Source organism: Poecilia mexicana, unplaced genomic scaffold (assembly GCF_051168715.1).
Source record: "Poecilia mexicana isolate PSO_F unplaced genomic scaffold, ASM5116871v1 scaffold_6, whole genome shotgun sequence".
NCBI lineage: Eukaryota > Metazoa > Chordata > Actinopteri > Cyprinodontiformes > Poeciliidae > Poecilia > Poecilia mexicana.
Genome location: NW_028263375.1, coordinates 30,924,961 through 30,942,383, shown reverse-complemented (window position 1 = coordinate 30,942,383; position 17,423 = coordinate 30,924,961). Strand labels below are relative to the sequence as shown.

Sequence of the window (17,423 nt, the reverse complement as noted above, 5' to 3'; positions counted from 1 at the left end):
GAAGTGTGAGCTGAAAAAGTGGAAGATGTAGAGGAATTTCTGGTTTGAGTGTATACAGTCCTCCACTCACATTTTTCTTCTGTTATCTGGTTACTCTAGATTTGCCTGCATGCAAGATTGTCCGTCCTCTATGCTGCCCCCTGATGCACTGGTACATATAAGAGAGCATAGATGATGGATAAATTGAACATTTCTCTTAACCTGTTGCCAGTTGTTGCCAGACATTTTTTTTAACTTACAGTAAAAGGAAAACTGTTAGAGTGAAATTCCTTTCTGAGGATACTCCCACATCTGTGAAAAACAGCTGTACCTGAACTTGACCATATCACATAGTACTGTAGCAACCAGTAGCACTTGTTCTGTAGCTGAAGTTTGAGGTCTTGTGATCAGTGCTAATCCCTCAAAATCTCCTCTGTCCATCTTATCATTCACCATCCACAGCACTATGTCCTTGCCTTCGGCGGAATCATCGCCGTCCCATTGATCCTTGCTGAACCTCTCTGCATCGCAGACAACAACGTGGCCAAAAGCCAGCTCATCTCCACCATATTCTTTGTGTCAGGATTGTGCACACTGCTGCAGACGACCGTTGGAACCAGGTAACAAAGCCCCAGTGAACCAGTAAGCCACCTGGCTTACACAAGGCTCAGATCCATAAACTCGCACTTTCAAATGTATGTAAACTTCTTAGGAAGGTACTTACCTCAGTGTAAAAGGATATTTATCACTGTGCTGTATGTGTGGGTGGGTTCCTGTTTGCTCTTTCCCCCCTTTTTTTGATTGAAGCATGTGTAAAGTGAAGAAATATCTTACCTAACAATGCCTCCTCTGTGCTCAGGTATATTTGAACTTTTAACTCTTGCCCTGAGTGTTTCCTGCAACGATAGAGGACACATTTACATTTTAGTTTTTTTTGGGGGGGGATTACCTGAAAGTAAATCTCTGTCCACCTCCATGTTTGCTTTGCGTTGATTTGGTGTGAGTCAGATTGCCACACAAATGCAAAAAGGAAGACTTTCTCTTCCAAGTCTAATCCCTGCACTCCCTTTACTGTACCTGACTTTACGTGGCCGTGTTTGAAGCTTTCTATTTAATTGCCAATAGTTTCTGTGACTAGAGTTTATTGAACTTCATAGTTACTACATATTTGCCATTCTGCCTCGATGTGGGGTCACAGTGTTAGAAAGTGCACATACACATCTGTGCATCAGTCAGCATGTGGAAATAACTAAAGCTTTTGTTCAAGTTCTCCACCTACATTTGTTGGCAAATACTTAAAAGGTCACAAGTGATCCAAGCAAACAAGTTGACAGTGAGTGATAGTTAATCTTTAATTTCTTTGCATATATGTTCAAATAGCTCTCTAACATCTGAAATATGTGAATCTCCAGTGCCTTGCAAAAGCATTTGCACATCTTGAACTTATTCACGTTTTGCCATGATTCAACCACAAAGGTTAATGTGTTTTACTGGGATTTCATGTAATAGATTATGAAATGGGAAGAAAATGATGCACTTTTTTGAAAGCTTTTACAGAAAAAGTTTTAAGAGTAGCTGCATTTCCATTGCAAATGTTTACAAAACTTTTTTGATATTCCGCTAATGTAAATAAAAAAAAAAAACAAAAAAAAAAACCAGACAAACATAAAAAAAAAAAAAAAAACATAATGCCGAAATTGTTGTGTTTCCATTTAATAGGAAAATCACACGTGAATAACTCTTCAATGAAGCGGCAAGCCCCTTGGGAGGAGCTGCGTATTTATGAAGCGTTTTGCAAAATTGCAGTGGACAAACACAACTTGGGATGCACTGTGCGATGCTTGAGACCTCTGGTGGGCCAACTGCACATTGTCCAAGGAGGCCAGTGCCTACAAAGAAACATGTTGCTGTTTTTTTTTTTTTTTTAATTGGCGCATTTCCATTAAGCAAATTTAGTTTTATAATTCCAATTTGCTCAATTTTATGTGTCGGCGGCATTAACCGTCCAGAGTCAGCCCTAGACTGGAAGCTATTTCTTTTATTTTTACCTCATAATGACCAACTTTCTATTATTCCTATCTCACAATATACAGTAAGGCAGAGGTTCCCAAACTGTGGGGTGCGCCCCCTAGGGATGGGTGGGGGTGCGCCGTGCCATTGCAGGGGGGAGGACACAGAAACCTCTACTGAGTGTGGAAACTTCTACTGAGTAGAGGTTTCCACACTTCCCATGTCTGTGTCCTCTCTCACTTTTATCAGCAGTTAAAACTGATTAATCCGTTGTTAACATGTGGTAACCTGTTTTTCCGAGCCGCCTTTAAACGCAACATGAGCGTTGGGTTTACACCTGTGAAGGAGACCTGCTGCTGCTGTGCGGAGCTACGCAGGTTTGTGTTAGAATCATGGCAGCAAACCAGCAAAACGCAAAAAACGTTTCACAGCTTTTCCCCCAAACTAACCGACTGAGTTGAGTAAAGCTGCTGGATGCAGGTAATGTTAGCTAAAAGCTGACTAGCTAGCTAATGCCAATACAGCACCTTAAGCTTAACAAGTAGCCTTCTTCCATCTCTAACTTTGCTTGGCTCCCGTTCCACCCATTAAGGTCGCCCTGCTCTGCTGACTTGTAAACTCTCGACTTTACTGATTTACAGGTTACCAATCCTTCAGGGAGGGACTTTCAGTTTCATCACCCCTACTTTGGCCATTCTTGCCCTGCCGAAATGGCAGTGTCCAGACCCAAATGCACCTGCGACCCTGTCCATGCAGCTGTTGAATGGCACCGGTCCACTGCCACTGGAAAACTCAGATGAAATCTGGATGCCACGAATACGTGAGGTTAGTAAAATATTCGCTGCAAGAAGGCAATCATTCCCAGTAAGATGGATTAGCGACACTGTGCACAGATTGCAAATTTCATGAGCCAAAATACCCTAAGAAAATTCACATTGAGCTCCATAATTTGTAATCTTTCTTAGTGTTGGTCAGGAGTCTACATCATTTTGGATGAACTCCGCTTTTAAACAAGTTTCTGAAAATTACAGCTTGGTAAGAGCTGTTATGCAAGACTATTTTTCAATGATTTTTTCCTCCCTGTCAATGTACTTTATACTGTCAGTCACAGAGTTCCCAAAGAAAAGGTTTTTACCTGTGAATTCATCTTTGCGCACTTTTTGACACAGTTCTGCTTCTCTGTGCACGAGGCTGTAATTCCCAGATTTTTCTGCATAATACACATCAAGTAAAAATGTGCTTGGCAGGATTTATAACTGTATGGTGTTTAATGACAGTGGAGGCAGTGATGTTTAAGATACTTAAAGATGCAGGGTTATAATCATAAATCTGTCTGTTGCAGTGAATTTATTAAGGAACCTGCCAAGTTAAGATACTTTGTTCACATTTGAAGTTCTTTTCCCTATTGACTTAGCTGAGAGCTTGACTTGCATACTTTTCAGCTCTTGATGTCTTTATTTACTCAGCTGGAAATTATAAAAAACAAAAAAAGAAAAAAGAATCTATGTGATGGGGTCTCAAACTACTGTAGCTGCACATATTGAAATATTTAAACAGCACATATGTAATTAGGATTTTGTGCATAAATGCGTTTTATTCAAGAGTTATTTTCAATACCATAGATCAAAATATTTGCTACGCAATATTTTGTTACGTGCATTTCACAAAAATTGCTCAAAATAATTTATCTTTCCCAAATTCAAACCGACTGCTAACTTCATTATGTTTTCAGTTATGTTGCCCAACATAACTGAAAGAGCAAAGCTATTTTTTTAGGACTTTCATGTTAATATACTGGATGTAATAGGACTGACTTCAGTTTTTACTGTGTCGTAAAAACAACTGGAACATAGAAAATTGTTCTCTCAGATTATAAGCTTAATAAAACACACAGTAAAACAATTGTCTATTTCCACTTCTATGTGTATCTTATGAAACCTTCTAAACACACGGGTGTACAACCACATTTAGTGAGCTGCTACAGTATTTGAAAGCACAAAATGCAAAAAAAAAAAAAAAAAAAATTTAGTTTTTATTATTAAAACAGTAAACCGAGACACTGAGCTTCATTCATTCATTAGGAAATGTTGAGGGATTGGTCACGGTCTGTGAGTATTTGTGTTTCAGTTTTATGTTATTTTCCATCGGAGTTATTATTTGATATTTCTAATTCCATTCAGAAATTGTCATCGCAGTGTTTCTCCTTTATTTGGTGTTTAGTCTATGAATTTTACATTTGCTAGATCCCTTTATGCTCTGCAGTGCCAAAACACAAAATCTTACCGAGTGTTTTTGTTTGGGTTTTGAACTTGGAATTGAACACCATTTGGTTTCATATTATTTTCCAGTCGCCATAGAGGGCATCCTAGAGAGACTATACATGAATAAATAAATAAACCCAATTTAAACAGGTTTTGAAAACATTATTTTTATATGTCTTCACTATTGCTGTTACAGGTGTATTAAAAAAAAAAAAAAAAACTATGCAAAATAAACAGGCAATGCTTAGTCTGGTAGCCCAACAGATTTATAGAATACAGGGTGGAAACTGTGCATTCTGAATGTAAACTTCTGATTTTAAGAGTGAAAAACCCACCAATCTTTGACATATCATGTCTCTCCTTTTTGTGGCATTTAGCAAACATAAATTTCAAAGTGACCTAAAACAAGAGAAGTTTGGTCTGATTTAACTTTAGACAGTGTGATAAAAGGTCTGCCTTTTTTTATGTATTCAAGCCAATTTCAACTGTATGAAATATATTTATGAGTGTGTTCTAAAGGATAAAAGTGGAACACATTATATGCAAATGATGTTTGTAAGTGGTGTTTAACTGTGAGTTACAATCTCTTTCTCTGGAATGTGAGTTCAAAAGTTTTCCTCTTTGGTTTTTTCCTACAGATTCAGGGGGCCATCCTGGTTGCCTCTCTAGTTCAGATTGTCCTGGGCTTGTCTGGACTGATCGGCCTCGTGCTTAAATACATCGGCCCTTTGGCTATCGCTCCTACGATCACCCTCATCGGCCTGTCACTGTTCATTGAGGCTGGGAAGAAATGTGGCAGTCACTGGGGAATTGCTGCTCTGTGAGTGTTTCATTGATGCACTCAATCAACACTTTTCAGAGCGTTGCCTTCTTACTGTAGAGATTTTAAGTTTCTCATGTGCCCCAATGTCACACCAGATGTGCTCAATTAGCGCCGTTTCCATTACAAATGTGTGCAAATTCTGCTTATGTGGAAAAAACACAGCTATGTATGAAGTGTGTGATGCTGAGAGCTCTGGGGGAGCCAGCTCACATGATCTGAAAGAAACAAAAACAAACCATCATCCTCCTACCTCTTTGTGTCATCTTATTTGTCGTTTTTGCCAGTAGTAACATCCGACTCGTTTGATGCGACAAAAGGTGTTTCCATTGCAGTTTTGCTAAATAATCTATTTTGATATGGCTGAAAAATCACCTCATGCAAAACTTTATCGAAAAATTTGAGGTTTTTCAAAATTGTTGTGTTTCCATTAAGCAAGTATCAGTTTGCACAATTTTATAGTTAATGGAAATACAGCTACTGTCATTAAAGTAATACATATTTCTTAGGGTCATGTTTGTTGTTATCAAAGTAATACCACAAAATATCCTGACAAAACCTGAATTCCATATCATCCACCCCTAACTGAAGCACAACACAGATGTGTTTTCAGGCACTTGATGAGTCTGTGCTGTTGTTTTCGCTATCATTACCTATTTCTACCAAGATTCATCCTCAGTTTGCCTTTTCTGTGGCCTGCAAATAATTAAGTTTGGGTCCCAAAAAAAAAAACACACAGTTTGAGGATTAGGACGTGATTTAAGATACAGTCAGTATTTGATATGGTTGGCTTTTGCTTGTTATGCAAATATGTTCATAATTTTGCCTTTGTTAGATGATGGCGCATCAAAATAAGCTCTTTCTGTGGATTAAAAAGCTAAGCTGTTCTGGGTCATGTTTCAGTGAATGTCCACCAAGACTTTATCTGCACATGTACAAACCAGCCACCTAATATATTACATTTAATTTCTGATAGAGTGGAATACATTTGATATGTGTATCTGCAGTCATCAGTTTTATGGCATGAAATGTGAATCCAGATGAAAGTCTAGTTAGAGATCAAATTTCCTGTCCAGTCTCATACATGAACAATTAGATACTGCTGATGCACAGCAATATTGAATTTCTCCAACAAAGGTAATGGATTGCTTACATTGTCTGAGTGGTGCATATTTTATAATATTTGTCACAAAAAGAAATAAATACTAATCCTAATAAATAAGCATCTGTTGTTTTATTGACAACAGACACAAAGGACAATACCAGGAGAATTATGCTGATATAAAACCCCTCATTAACACAGCGCCCCTGGAGAAATAGATCCGCTCTGCAGCACATTGCTTTTTATTTGCTTTTGTCTTTTTTTTCTTCAGCATAGGCAAGATCCTAAACTCTTAAATGTTTTTCATTTTAAAAAGATCAAAGATATTGCGTTGTTGGCTAAATGAAAACTCGTAGGGTGCCATACCACAGCATAAAAAACAATACATAAAAACCACAGGGCTGACCAAAGGGCTGTATATTAAAATCAAACACAGAAAAACAGATCACAGAATAAAAGGTGCACAAATTCACAATAGTTGTAAAAGTTAAAACAAACAAGAAAAAAATGCACAGAGTAAAATTGTTTTACAGAGTGAAAAAGGTGTGTTTTTGAAGCACATTGCTTAAAGCATTTCACTGTGTAGGAACAACAACAGAAAAAACTCTGTCAACAGTTTGCACATGAGATGCTTTTTAAATGAACAGTTCAGACAGATGAATTGGAGCAAAACTGTTAAGTGACATAAAAATGAAATATTAAAGACTCTTAACTTCCTTTAATATGCATTTAATTATTTTTTTAGCTTAGGGTTAGTGAGAAACATTAAAAACATCACCTTGTCTTATCTTTGAACATGGATAATTTAAAAAGACAAAAAATAAAAGTCCACAAAAGAGGACACTCGGTTTGCATTTTCTCTGCACATCAACACACTATTGTGTAACAAAGTGCTATTTGTTTCTCTAGCCTATAGATTCACATGGATATGGACAACAAAATATGCAAAAAAACACCAATGTGTATAAATAAAACTACACTTTATCTTTGCATTGAGGCCAACAAATGCATGCATCTTAGATGAGTGGCTTCCCAGTTGTTCCCAGTCCTGGAGGATTGGAGAGTTATCTATTCAGTTTCATCACAGCTTCATTGATATTTTTTGTTTATAAAAGTTACAGTTTTAACCTCAATAGACTCAAGAAACTGCAGTAAAACAATCAGAATGACAAACAGACCTTCCTGCAAAGCATTTTCACATGTTTGGGAATCACTTAAATGTGTTTCTTGGAGTATTGCATAAATAATTTTAATGTGTGAGAACAAGTAACTTACTTAGGTTGTTCTTAATTATGTAAACTTATCCTTTTTGAGCTTTACATCATATTATGATGTTATTCCCGCAACAAAATCATACCTGGAGTGTTGATTTGATTCTCTCATACTTGTTCGAGAAATCCTTGAATCTCTTATGGCAACCATACTGGGGTGCCTAACTGCTTGCTCTTATCAAGTGCGGCCTTCCATGCAGCTCATCCTTGGAGCTTAACTGGGACTAAAGCTAATGTCACAAGCTGTACTGTGTAGAGAAAACAAAGGAGAGATTTTTGAACCCTTAGTCCTGACATCAATCAGTCAAAAGTTTATTTGTATAGCACATTTCAGCAACAAGGCAGTTCAAAGTGTTTTACATCATAAAAACATAAAATAATAATAATATAAAAAAAAACATCATACAGTGTGCTACTTCTCCATGTTTGGTTCTGGTTCTGTGGATGTAAGGCCTCCAGAAATGAGTGGATACAACAACATCCAGTTGTTAATGCAGTGCTTCCCAAACTTTTTCTTCTGCACCCCCCAGTGGTTTCCAAACATTTTCTGCGCCCCCCCTATGGATTACAAATGGCTGTCTGGTTGAAATGACGCCTGTGATGGGGGGGATTGACTTTTTTGGGGGCAAAATGAATGTACGTAGCTGAAAATAGACACCAACATCAGTAGCCTACAAGGTACTTGTTAAGCTTAAGGTTCTGTATTGATATTAGCTAGTCATCTTTTAGCTAACATTACCTGCATCCAACAGCAGATTTCTCAGTCGGTTAGTTTGGAGGGAAAAACTACGAAAAGTTCTTTGCGTTTTGCTGGTTTGCTGCCGTGATTCTAACACAAACCTACGTAGCTCCGCACAGCAGCACCAGGTCTCCTTCACAGGTGTAAACCCAGCGCGAGCGTCGTAGCGCTCATGTTGCGTTTAAAGGCGGCTTGGAAAAACAGGTTACAACATGTTAACAACGGATTAAACAGTTTTAACTGCTGATAAAAGTGACAGAGGACACGAATATGGGAAGTGTGGAAGACTCTACTGTATCAAATTGACATAGGAATAACAGAGAGTTAGCCGTTCTAAGGTAAAAACCCAGCGCATACAGTGTTCATGTTTTGTTTTGTTTTTTTTCATCCAGACGGCTTCCCGCGCCCCCCCTGCAATGACACGGCGCCCCCCTTAGGGGGCGCGCCCCACATTTTGGGAACCTCTGTGTTAATGTGTTGTGATGCTAAGTCATGCAGTGATTTATAAACAAACTCATGTATTTTAAAGTTTACTCTCTGAGCTACAGGGAACCAGTGGAAGGACTTTAGAACTGGGGCGATGTACTCTAACTTCCTGGTTTTAGCGAGACATGTCTATGAAGGGGAATTTAGAGGGTTCTGCTGCATCATGACCGGGTATATTACTTCTCTACGATGTCACCTTAATTTTCTATTTCATATATAAAGATCAGCTTACCATATTGAAGTAAAATTTGAACTCTGACATGTGATTGTGAGTATTAATATATGAGCAGTGTCTACATGAACATTTTGTCCTGTCTTCTGTTCTGCAGCACAGTCTGTCTCATCCTCCTGTTCTCCCAGTACCTCAGCAAAGTTCATGTTCCAATGGTTGCATACAAGGATAAGAAGTGGAAGGTTTTCCAATATCCACTGTTCAGGCTCTTTTCTGTGAGTCGCCTCAGATTATCTTCTGTATTTGTTTTTTCTCACAGTAAAGTTTTATATATATATATATATATATATATATATATATATATATATATATATATATATATATATATATATATATATATATATATATATATATATGTTGGAAAAATGTCAGGTTTAAGGTAAGAGAGGATGAAATTCATTTTAACAACTGTGCTCAAGTTGGAATTTATTGTGCAATTTTGCTAATCACCACAAGGCAAACATTGCTTTAGGCTAAAATAAATACACCCCATGTATGAGCTGTAGGTGATGCTGAACAAATCAGTTTAATGTTAACTGTAAGCTGCATTCAGTCCTGATTGCTTAGTAGTTGCAGTAGGCCCTGGCATTGTCAAGTTAAAATATATTCTAAATCTCTCAGAGCATTCTAAGAGAAGTGTGTAAGGATTAGAGAAAATCCATAAAAAATTCAAACAAAATTAGGATTTAAGAATCTTAGTTAATAATACTGAGTGTACACATACATGTTTGATCAAAAATAGAATAGAAATTAAAAAAGCAAATTTACAAATAGAAGTTTATTTAAAAAGATTTAGAGACAAAAACGTCTTCAGAAAAAAAAAGTCTTCAGTCAGTTACATTCCAGTGTTGATAGTTTTGAATTCAATCTGCTTTTCAGTTTATCTAGTTGCCACATGTCTTAGCCAACTTTTAGAGTTGGCAAAGACTTGCAGCAATTATCAAGATTCTGCAGGACAAAAACCCCAGCTGTGAGTCTTAAACATGTCTGTAGAATTATTCATTTGGACTCATGTCTGAGTTATGTCAAGGGAATACACAACATGTTCCACTTAATGGTTGAGGAAATGAAGCCAGGTATAACATCAAATGAGACCACATGTTTTTCAGAATGTAAACAACTTTCATAAAATTGTGGAGTTATGTTCTCCATTAAGTGATATGATGCATGACATTATGCTCTGCAGGATTCTCTTTAAAGAAAAGAAAAGGTGGCAGTTAGTCACGTATCATGAGATGAGCGTCCTTTGTTTTCCTTTTAACCTCCAGCTCTATTGTGGTTGTTTTTGTTATGTTGTATCATTAAGCATGTACTTGTATATGATAAAAAGCTGTTGTAGCTCCAACCTAATCCAAAATGTCAACAGAATTACACGCTAATTGTTTAGCATTTTTAAGAGTACATGCACACTTGGTTTAATTGTAAAGATGTTTTTCATATGAGACTGAACTCAGAATCAAAACCATTTGTGGACTCCTCTGTGTAAAACATTCAAGCTCATGAAAGGCATTTTTTTCAAGGAAACATATACCTGATTCTTTCCCCCTCCTTATTGGACAACATGATTGCAAACAGTTATTTATTAGCTTGTATTATAAATTAGTGAATCTACGGGAAATGTTGACCACTTGAATTTCTACTTTATGTATCAACCTTTCTGCTTTTTTACTTTAGTAGCTTTATATAGTCACACAAAAGAACCTAAGTTAAATAATACCAAGATGCTCTTGACTCTGATCTTAAATTCCAGGCTTTGTTTGGAATGTGTGGTGCCTGGCTGATCTGCTTTTTACTGACCGTCTCTGACGTCCTGCCTTCAAAGTCGAATCAGTATGGCTTCTCAGCAAGAACCGACATCAACCTGAATGCCCTGAAAAACTCGCCATGGTTCCACATGCCTTATCCAGGTAAGAAATCCTACTTTATACCAAAATTTAATCTTTAAACATGCAAATACAAAATGCAATTATCGATGTTGGCCAAAATGCACAACTAGTTTATGATTAAGAGGGAACACAGACTATTGTAGTTCTGTAATTTCAGGCATCAGAACATTATGAAGCAATCAGGGCCTCATGTACAGACACTTAAATAAGGAAAGTAGTGTATGCAAAAACAGGTATAAATGCATCACGCTTTCTGGACACATGATCAAAGCATATTTTCTATATTTCAATCAACACTGAACAGAGCACACGAGTGTGTTACCAACTCCTTCTTGGACATGCAACTGTTAACATAAGAAAACAAATAGAACATGTCATCAGGTCTGATTTTGCAGAGGGGCCAAGGCTAGAGGCAGAGTTGCTGGGTTGGGCTTGCAACCCATAGATAACTTCTTGCAGTTCTTGTTTTTTTTTTTGTTTTTTTTTTGTAGCAATTGCTTTGAGCAATGCAAGGTCAGACATTGGAATGAACATGCTGAGATGTCCACTACTGAGAGGATCGGCAACATTTGGTAGCACATTAATTCCTGGGAAGAATGAATCTCATGGTTTTCTCAAGGTTGTTGGCAACTTTTCATTGTAGAATAGGGGACTTCAGGTTGATTGTAAATGGCTATCAGTCCATCCATTATTTTCCCCTTATCTCTAAGTGGGAGCCCAGACACACTGCGGAGGAAACTCATTTCAGGTACTTGTATCTGCAATCTCATTCTTTTGTTCATGACCCAAAGCTTGTGACCATATATGAGGATGAGAATGTAGATCGACCGGTAAATTGAAAGCTTCGATTTTTGACTCAACTATTTCTTCGCCATGAAATAGCTCTTTCTAACTCTTCCATGATAAATACGGAGCAACAATTGCTTTTATAAGTATATTGATGATGATTTGTTTTTGTGTCAACATGCATGGATGCTGCACACCTTCAAACTGTCAAAGTCTCTGCTTGCATAGAAGTGGTCACGCTTTCTGGACACATCCAAATTTGCAGTACTGTAATTCCGCCACAGTTGGCGCTATCTGAAAAATTCCAACGGTTTCTGAAAGGGGAGACATTGCACTTTCCAGCCAATATCGGGTTATTATGGTAATTTCACAGCTGCAGCTGCAGAGAGTGAAATTAATCCAGGGGGCACTCGTTTAATAGACGGTAAATTGTGAAAATAACTTTCTGGATATTGAAAGTTCCAGTTGTTATGGATAAATGGGTAAATATATCATCTCACAGGACATTTAAAAAACTACTTACAATTAAAATAAGGAAGAAATATATAGGCAGACATTTGAAATTCAGGCGTAAAAGGGTTAAATTATGTAACGGCAGCAAGGATTCAGATGGTTCCTCAAAAATTGCTGTACTGAAAGCCCTAGAATTCAAGAGCTGTACATTACTTTCACTCTAAAATTCTTCAGTGAGCCTGGCCTGTATTTCAGTACAGTCAGATTAAAGAGATTTAACACCTGTTTCAAATCCTGTATATATTAGTCAAACATGTCCAAGTTTAAACCACTGCAATATGTTTTACATAAGTGTAACTTCAGTACTTTAAGAAAGAATGACATGTCAGCTGAAAACTGGGACTTCTTTTGACAGTCGCCTTTGAATTGCAAATCTTTATATTTTTTTCACCACTTACATGCATGTATTCACCATGTAAGTGTGTGCATATGCATTAGACAACCACTTTCACAATACCTATGGGAGAAGTTGCATTACTTACAATGCAACTTGAGCAGAGTGTTGAGTAGTTCAGCAAGGGTTTAGACACATGCCCATTTACAGAATGTATAACTTTTTAGTAGAGCTCAAACTTTAGGTTTGCTGGGGTCATGTGAAAAGGTACCCCAACTTTCAGGTCAGTGTTGCATTTGTCAGAATTTTGGAGTTGCAGATCAACTGGATTGTCCACCAAAGTTGGAATTCCATCTTTAAAGGTTGGAGGTCTGGGTCACTAACCCATACTTCAAAATTGAATATAGCTCCCAATCAAGTAGAACACAGTAATAAAAAACGATAATTTGATGCACTATTGGAATTGAATGTGATACTGACGTCATTCTTGAATTAAATAAGGCTCATGGTTTATCCACCCATCCACATGCCAAAGTTTGGTGCTGCTGCAGTTCATGTTTTGACTTATTTTATGCTGGAAGTTAAAGCATTCAGCCCAAATTGATCAATGCCAGATTCGTTTTCCGGTGCAGCTCACCCTGGCTATTTTCAGATTGTCGCACCTACTACAGGGTAGTACTAGCAGCACCGAACAGGGTATGGTACGGAAACAATTTGATTGACAGCTTACCGTATTCATTGATTGGCTCGTTATTTATGCTTAGCTGTGGACCATGGACGTGCTGTCTGCTATTACAGAGCTGTTCAGTACAGATTAGTTTAATTATGAGTTTAATCAAAAGCAGCAGCAGGAATATATTCAGTAATTTTTGCAGCAGAATGCCAGAAGCATGACTGCTAGCTAGGGCTGAGGGATATGAGGAAAATCTAATATCCTGATATATTTTTTGCTATATCACGATACATGATATATATCACAATATTCTTAAATGAGCTCCACAATGTTATTTTAAACCATAGACCCCTTGCAGCATGATGTCACACTCACAAATTCCTGCCCCCATTTCCCTGCTAGACGTAAATGTAAGGTCATATAAAAAGGGTTGCAGTGTTTTGCTATGAACTGTCTACACTATGACTAGATAACAAGGTGAGAAATAAGTTTTAACTAAGAAAAAAATAGTGAGGGAAAGGGAGGTAGATCAGTTATGCTTGACTTTGACAAACTTAACATAGATTTGCTGTGGAATAAGGTGTGTTTTGGTTCAGCTTAAAAATAAAAAGGCGACCTACACACAAACTGACAGATCAGTAAAGCAGGTGTTTAAATTAGCTAATCAGCCACCGCTGCTATTGACTGATAGATAGCTAATCTACCACAGCAATCACTCATTAATAAAATTAGCTAAATACACATCAAGCCTAAAAACCCAAAACTGTAACAAATTGAATGTTATGTTCTGAGTGTTTTTAGTGCTGAATCCTGATGCATAAAGTTGTGTTGTCTTCAGTTGCTATGGCAACATGTCTACATGTAAAGCCAACATGGGGAGCGAGAAAAAAAGAATGGTTTTGAGTTATTTTTCCCATTGCATAGCACTAAATGAATCATACCTACGTCTCCAGGTTTCACTTTAACAGAACGGCATGTTAGACAATAGTCTTATTAGTTGGTGAAATAAATTTATGGTACAGCCTTTTGTGGCAAAAGTTTTACATGTTTCGCAAATTACCTCATTTTGTTTGACATCCTCCATATAAAATCTGAACTACTGCCAAAGTATCGTTCCAGCGCTGTTTCTCTTCGGAACTAGACAAGTTCATCTGACTCCTCTTCAGTTACCGTCTCATTCACCCGCTTGCCTCAAACTCTCATTGTCACCATCTTGTTTGCTTTCTCCGAGCAGCGTGATTGGTAGAAAATTTTCATAATGGGAGGGGGAAGGGACTAGTGATACATTCATAGGGTGTCGGATAAACCATACTCACAGTGAATTTGACGGCGAAAGTTTATTATTTGAATGACAATTTATACTCGATGGTTGCGATATAGCCATTTTAACTAGTGTAAATTAAAAATATCGTGATACATTGAGTATACTCGATACATCGCCCAGCCCTACTGTTAACTTGTTTTTCTGAAATACGGACAGTAATAAACAAGAGAGAAATGGTGCAGCGGTGGTCAGCTTTCTGTGTGAAACAACAGAACTACATATTATTAACTTGTGATGTGAATATTACTTTTGATTTGTATTTAAAAATATAAAATTTTTGTGTGGCTATTGGATTACATCTTTTTACAGTATTACCTAAATGAAATAAAGAAAATAAAGTGGCAGAATGTAATTACATGTTCAGCAAAATAATCCACTGATCTGAGCCTTTATCATTATGCTTGGGTAAGCAATGAATGTCTAGAAGACAAAATGAGGTATCTGGGTTTATTTAAGCTCATCTGATCCAGAACCTGAAGATTCTCATTGATGAGTGTCACTGCAAACATCAAAAGGCCCTGCTAGACTTAAGTGTAAGCTCATTAACACAATTGCTGCACGTACCTCACAAATGTTGTTGGCAGACTTGACCACAAACTCTCTTGCCTTGTGTTACAGTCCAACCAGTAAGGCACAAGGACAAAGGCATATATGAAAAAAATATTTTCTATTTATTTTTCCAAAAAATCTTCACAAAAGACTTTCACCAACAAATCTAAAAAATATATCAAAATGGCCCTAAAAGAAATAATCAAATAAGGCAAACCTCACTCAGGTTAACAAATCAAATCTGACTTCACACAATGAACACACAGGGGAATTTATGCACAAAGGATGATGGGTGGGAGATGAGACAAAGACAAATGATGCATAAACATAAATAACTAATTTAAGCTAAAACATTTTGACTTTAACAGTACTGTTAAAACAACCTGACACCAAAAATATTGTAGCAGTTGTGGTATTAGTAGGGAGAGGCAGACTCTTAATCATCAAGTCCCCTGCTTCCAGCAGCCTGATGGATTGTTCGACTTCCTGGTTTGCCTTACAATCAGTCCTCTCCCAAAGCCAGTCCTTTAAACTCAGCAAAACAAAATAGATAACGATCCAAATAAACATGAGGTGCTTACCAAATGTGTGCACCAATAATAGTAAACAACCTAATGCAATAGCCACCACAAAAAGTGAAATTATAAATATAACGTGTGAAAAATTCTAAATCTATAATGTGAAAATATTTACATAAATACTAATACTGGGGAAAAGATGGAGAAACCTCCAAAACTTGAATAAATTAAGAGGCACAAACATGATACCAAATTACAAAGAATCACTTTCTATTACTATTACTCAAACAATACTGCAAGAAGTGACATTCAAACCCATGACTCCAGGGGAGACTGCTCAGCCATTCTGATGTCATGTGGTATGCTCAAAGGCTGAAGAACCCTTGACAATTCAATAAGGACTATGCCAAACTGCTGAGACGGGCAAAATCATGCAGTTTTTTTGCCAAATTATGGGTTATGTAATTGCATTGCACCCATGGCCCCCTTATAAATTGTTAGCATAGTGGGCGTTGAATATTTTTATTCTGGAGAACCACTGAACATCTCCCACAAATGTTAGTGGCAAACCTGATCATAGACTCTACTGCTCTGCCTCAAACTGCACCTTTTTCCAGCACTAACATGATGCACTTTCTTAAATGTGTCAGAAGTGGGATTTGAACCCACGCCTCCATGGGAGACTGCAACCTTAATGCGGCACCTTAGACTGCTCGGCCATCCTGACTTCCATGAGCAGTGTGTCAGATGCCTTCGCATGCGGTATGCTCGAAGGACGAACAACACTTGACAATTCAAGAAGGACTATGGACTATTTGCTCATAGCGAGAAGCATAATTTAGCACTTTTTCTGCCAAATTTTGGATTGTGTACTTGCATTGCACCCATGGCTGCCTTAAAAATTGTAAGCATAGTGTGCATTGAATGATTTTATTCTGGAGAACCACTGAACATCTCCCACAAATGTTAGTGGCAAACCTGACAATAGACTCTATTGCTCTGCCTCAAACTGCACCTTTTTCCAGCACTAACATGATGCACTTTCTTATAAGTATGGAAATGTGTCAGAAGTGGGATTTGAACCCACACCTCCATGGGAGACTGCAACCTAAACACAGCGCCTTAGACCGCTCGGCCATCCTGACGTCATGCAGATCTGTCAATGTTGTCTTTGCTCTGAGATTCCACATACGCTTGAAAACCTGTGTTGATTGAGAGCTCTGCAAAGTGTGCTTTTCTCTCTAACTATTGGGATCATTTCAGTCTTTACATGTGTTAATACCAAAAGCAGAGTCAGTAAGTTGGTTCTCAATTTCAACACCTTACTTGCTTACACAAAATGTCCAGGAGTCGAGTTAAAATGATGACTCTGAGAGTGGAGTCCAGGCAAGAGAGAAAAGGTTTTTTGTCCGAAGTGGGATTTCACCCCACGCCTCCAGGGGAGACTCCGACCTTAACACAGCGCCTTAGACCGCTCGGCCATCCTGACTTCCATGAGCAGTGTGTCAGATGCCTTTGCATGTGGTATGATCGAAGGGCGAACAACACTTCACAATTCAAGGACTATTTGCTCATAGCGAGAAGCAAAATTTTGCAGTTTTTCAGCCCAATTATTGGTTGTGTACTTGCATTGCACCCATGGCCGCCTTAAAAATTGTTAGTATAGTGTGCATTGAATGATTTTGTTCTGGAGAACCACTGAACATCTCCCACAAATATGATTGTCAAACCTGACCATAGACTCTATTGCTCTGCCTCAAACTGCACCTTTTTCCAGCACTAACATGATGCACTTTCTTAAATGTAAGGAAATGTGGCAGAATTGGGATTTGAACCCACGCCTCCATGGGAGACTGCAACCTTAATGCAACGCCTTAGACCGCTCAGCCACCTGACATCATGCAGATCTGTCAATGTTGTCCTTGCTCTGAGAATCCACT

General features: G+C 37.8%; 1 protein-coding gene and 2 non-coding genes across 3 annotated transcripts in view; 1 reads left to right on the top strand and 2 right to left on the bottom strand.

Moving 5' to 3' along the window:
- Positions 1-435: 435 nt before the first annotated feature.
- The window catches only part of LOC106917190 (solute carrier family 23 member 2), a gene marked incomplete at its 5' end in the record, with an annotated part of 35,191 nt that continues 18,203 nt past the window's right edge, over positions 436-17,423 (top strand). The window contains 5 exons of the mRNA XM_014985974.2: positions 436-599; positions 2,631-2,814; positions 4,889-5,070; positions 8,998-9,115; positions 10,651-10,807. Coding sequence (XP_014841460.2) covers positions 436-599; positions 2,631-2,814; positions 4,889-5,070; positions 8,998-9,115; positions 10,651-10,807 — 805 coding nt within the window. The remainder of the gene's footprint in view (positions 600-2,630; positions 2,815-4,888; positions 5,071-8,997; positions 9,116-10,650; positions 10,808-17,423) is intronic.
- Positions 16,128-16,210, bottom strand: trnal-aag (transfer RNA leucine (anticodon AAG)). The gene has a single exon. It is a non-coding gene; the product is annotated as a tRNA-Leu (tRNA).
- trnal-uag (transfer RNA leucine (anticodon UAG)) lies at positions 16,546-16,628 on the bottom strand. Its single transcript has one exon. It is a non-coding gene; the product is annotated as a tRNA-Leu (tRNA).